Source organism: Sinocyclocheilus rhinocerous, unplaced genomic scaffold (assembly GCF_001515625.1).
Source record: "Sinocyclocheilus rhinocerous isolate Xijiao unplaced genomic scaffold, SAMN03320098_v1.1 scaffold8, whole genome shotgun sequence".
Classification (NCBI taxonomy): Eukaryota; Metazoa; Chordata; class Actinopteri; order Cypriniformes; family Cyprinidae; genus Sinocyclocheilus; species Sinocyclocheilus rhinocerous.
Window position 1 is genome coordinate 3,236,574 of NW_015666800.1, and position 4,491 is coordinate 3,241,064.

Below are 4,491 nucleotides of genomic sequence, written 5' to 3' on the forward strand. Positions count from 1 at the left end.
TTTTTTTTTTTTTTAAACAAAAAACCGCAATTTTTTTTTATACGCTACGTATTTCAACCATGCAGCAAACCTTTTTAAATATTTTGATAAATTACTAAAAAAATTAATTACTTTTTAAACCGTTTAACTGATTGTATTAATCGGTCAAAATTCTTCACGGTCGGTTAACGGTTACCCGGTTAAAATGAACATCCCTAATGCCCTATAAACCTTGAACTACATCCACTTAATGAAACAGGAAATATTAACTGAGATCTGTACCCAGGTTAAGGTGGAGGCGGTCAGTGTAGACGTCTTCTGGGGATTTGACACTACTCAGTGAGGTGGACTGGCCCATGGAGGTGGGTGTGACCGGTCTGGAGAGGTTGGCAGGTCCCTCGTCCACCATGATGAATCCAGTGCTGTTGAGCCAGAGAGCAGTAGCGTGGAGAATGGTAGCCCAGGCACTGTAATAATGTGGACGGGCCTGTTCCACCGTCTCTGCAGTGTAAAACGAGCCACCTGACAAATAAAGATGCATGTTAGAACTCACATACAGTAGCTCTAAACAAGATACATAACACAAAAATAAATAAATTAATCATAAAATTAGTGTCTCAGTCCACTATTACTATTGTTTAAATGGTAATTAAAAATCCGCATAAATAATCTGAATTTTCAATGGAAAAATTTTCAATACCTTTACTCACCAAGGATGCATTAAATTGATCCAAAGTGACAGTAAAGAGACTTGTAATATTACAAAAGAATTCTATTTCAAATAAATACTGTTGTTTTGAACTATTCATCAAAGAATCGTGAAATTAACAATGGTATGAGTTTGGGACAAGACTATCTGCTATGCTAAGCCATGGCCGACAATGTTAAGAGTTTGGAAAATCTGTTTGCAAATAGTCATTTTTAAAATATATTTATTTGGTTGCACTAGAGGCATATACATTAGACACAGTTATTTTTCATAACCCTGATATCAAATCTGGAAGTAAAGAAGTACATCTACTTATTTTCCATCAGGTAGGTGTGTAATCTGAGAAACAGAGCGCGAGTAGTGACCTGTGGAGGGGAGTTGACTGGAGTATTGTGAGGGCAGGGTGAGCAGGGCATGGTCCTGAAGGGCAGCCAGCCACAGGCGGCTCAGGGTTGCAAGATCAGTCTGAACCAGTTTGAGCAAACCAGCCCCTGCTGGGCCTGCAGTCCCAGCCTCATCACTCTGCTGCTGAAGATGGCTGCCTGGACTCTCTCTCTGCCTGGAGCCCTGTACCGCTGTGATATACACCTGTAAAGACGCATAGATTTACTTTAAAGTTTTCTGCTTTTCAAAATAGATATACCAAAAGTGTGGCCATCATACTTTATATACCGTCATACTGCCCATCCCTAGAGTTAAATAATGGCCAGACGTAGAGGTACTGCTTTAATAGTTGTGTGATGGTGTTCAGTACCTCTGCCCAGGCTTTGAGCACAGCCAGCGTCTCCATGGTGAAGGTGCTTTCATTATAGAGCTGATTGGAAACTTCTCTCCCCACCTGAACTTTGGCGAGAGATGAAGCCAGAAGCTGATGTACCCTTCTCAGGTCACGCAGGTCGCTGATGACCCCACTGGCGATCCATGCACTGCAAACCTGAATGGCAACAAAAGAAACTATGTCAAGTGAACCCACGTGAACTTGAGGTATTTGAAAACAAGCATGAAGTGGGTTCAAGAGGTTAAAAACATTGCGTAAAGGATTGTTTTGGGAATTTTAATGCTACAAAAGGAACATATTTGGGACACCCAATTTGACAGTGACAAAATATGTGACTTAAAGGGGTCATATGATGCGATTTCAATTTTTCCTTTCTCTTTGAAGTGTTGCTTGAAACAGTGTGTTGGGTTACATGGTATTTGCTGGTAAACGCAAAGGTGCATAATTTTAGATAACAATGCTTAAGTTCTTAAAACAGCACACCTGGCAGGCTTTGGCAGTCACATTCGGAGGGGCATCCACATGGAAGGCAGGTCTGAGTGCAGCTCCAACCTACAACATCAAAAAATATTTAGTACATTTAGCATTTAAACCATCCCAGTCAAAAGTTTGGGAGGTTTCTCATAGCCTTAGAGATCCTCTGATCTAAAAGTATGCTAAAATAAGTTTTGTAGATAAGTTATGTTGTGCCTATGTTTGGATGTCTTTACAAAAAAATTTAATTTAAGTAAAAAACAAACAAACAAAAAAGAGAAAAAAAAAAAGTAAGACAAGAGAGTGAATGAGAGTCAGTAAGCGCCCATAATGTACTGTACCTGCTTCAATACTGTTCCAAGGATGCATCTCATAATAGTGGCTGGGAGAATGGCAATATAAAATATAGCTTTGATGCTGCATAATTCCCATACCTCCATGTGTGCTATTTCATTGTTTTGATGTTAATTTAAATAGTGGAAAATATAAATAAAGTGTTCAGAACTTTTACTTAAATGTATACATTAATTAAATGAAACATCAATGCAAATTTAGTTTAAAAATATGATTCAAATTTCAAATTTCCATTCAAATTTTTGGGGTCATGTTTTTTTAAGAATATACCACTTATTCAGCAACGACACATTAATTCAAAAGTGACAGTAAAGACTTTTCAAATCAATTTCAAGTAATTGCTGTTCTTTTTGGAAAAGAAAAAAAAAAAATAAAATAAAAAAAAAAATCACAATTTCCACAAAAAGCTATTTTATGTATCACATTATCAACATCGATAATAAAAATCATCATATTAGAATGATTTCTGAAGGATCATGTGAAACTGAAGACTGGAGTAAAATCCAGCTTTGCCATCACAGGAATAAATTACATTTAAAAAAGAAAAAAAACTGTTATTTCTGGATTTACTGCATTTTTGATCAAATAAATGCAGCCTTGGTGAGCAAAAATGGTATTTCAGAAACATCTTACAGACCCCAAACCTTTGAACATTACTGTACTTTTTTTATTGTCCAGTCTTTTTATATACAGTACTATACAGGATTGATGGCCTACAACCAAACTCGACTGAGTAAGTTTATAAAGCATAAATTAAGCGTACAACATTCTAGCACATGATAACGAAGATGTTTCACGTCACTGTTTGAAACGAGGGCCCCCGCTAAGCCCACAGATAACCTAATTTAGTGTAAGTGATACAGGCTCTCACATGCATGCACAAAGACATGCACACGCAATTAGTAACAAGAGACTGATGAACAAGCTCAGGTACTTCTGGGGGTTCTAAGAATAACAGCTGAGAGCTTTACTGTACAGCTCTGAACATAAAGTTTAAATATCTGTCTTCAAAAGTTATAAACAACTAGTGATGCAACAAAATAACTTCTTGGCAGAAACCTAAAGTTCTCATAACGTTAGTCTGCAAACCTGAAACTGAAAAAGCTACATTTGTGCCTATAACTAATAATTTAATAATAATTCAATTTAATAATAATAATAATTCAATTAATTCATTTGAAATTAGATTAAAGAAATACATGATTAAATTAACTTCCTTAATTGGTGTGACTATAAAATAACATATAATATTACATATAATATAAGATGTGATGAAGTTGGGGTTTCTGTTGATATTTTCCATCAATCTTCTCCTCCAGTTGAAAACCAGAAGTGGTGTTTTTTTTTTGGAAATTTCAGCACAATCAATCAATCAATAAAAATTATAATAATAATTAAATTAAATGATAATAAAGGGGTCCATACTTAGAAATAAATGAATGGTTTGCAGGGGCCTGCTTCCTACAATTACATTTGCAATAAGGATCATTTACTCAAAGGCATTTAGGAAATATCCTATTTAATTGAGTTGCCAATCAATGTTCATGTTTGTTCTAGACAAGCAATTTCTTTCTTTCAACACTTTTCTGGGCATATGAAAGTGTCCAAAGTTGATTTTAAGACTGTGGCTGAATAGTAGGGATGCTCCGATCAGGATTTTTGCAGCCGATACGGAGTACCGATTTCTTGTCATGGTGATCGGCCGATACCGATTCTGATGCTTCAAGCTTTATATAGACCGTTTCATCGGGCGCACGCGCCTGGCCCGAAGTTAACTTCCGGTCTGTGTTTGTTTATCAGTCTGGCTAGTAGAGCAGTAGACTGAAGTTGGGCTCAGGTGGTTGTGCTGTGGGGGATGCGTTTCCCATACATTTATTTATTTGTGGCGCTCACCACAATATCAAAACTGACGGATTTTCCAAAAGGCTTGGTTGAATAAACATGAGCACGTACTGCGTGCTTAAAAATCAAAACGAGGCGCGGGCGTTTTTATATCAGTGTATTTCTGAAGGAAGACTATCTCTAGAAAATTTTCGATGTCATTTTCATTTAATCTTGCATGTTATATGCCTGATAAAGCAGCGTTTGTGAGCTCAGCGCTGCTTTGTGTACAGCTGTTACTGGGGAAACCTCTGTTTTTGTTCCGTCCTCCATGCTGTGACAACTCACAAAAGACTATTTTTAACCAAGCAGCGCA

General features: G+C 36.9%; 1 protein-coding gene across 4 annotated transcripts in view; it reads right to left on the reverse strand.

Moving 5' to 3' along the window:
- heatr5a (HEAT repeat containing 5a) overlaps positions 1-4,491 on the reverse strand; it is a 34,255-nt gene that overhangs the window by 6,338 nt on the left and 23,426 nt on the right. For all 4 annotated transcript variants that reach the window (XM_016544703.1, XM_016544700.1, XM_016544702.1 and 1 more), the window contains 4 exons: positions 1,950-2,018; positions 1,443-1,622; positions 1,054-1,276; positions 262-501 (listed from right to left, as the gene is read on the reverse strand). In XM_016544703.1, coding sequence (XP_016400189.1) covers positions 262-501; positions 1,054-1,276; positions 1,443-1,622; positions 1,950-2,018 — 712 coding nt within the window. The remainder of the gene's footprint in view (positions 1-261; positions 502-1,053; positions 1,277-1,442; positions 1,623-1,949; positions 2,019-4,491) is intronic.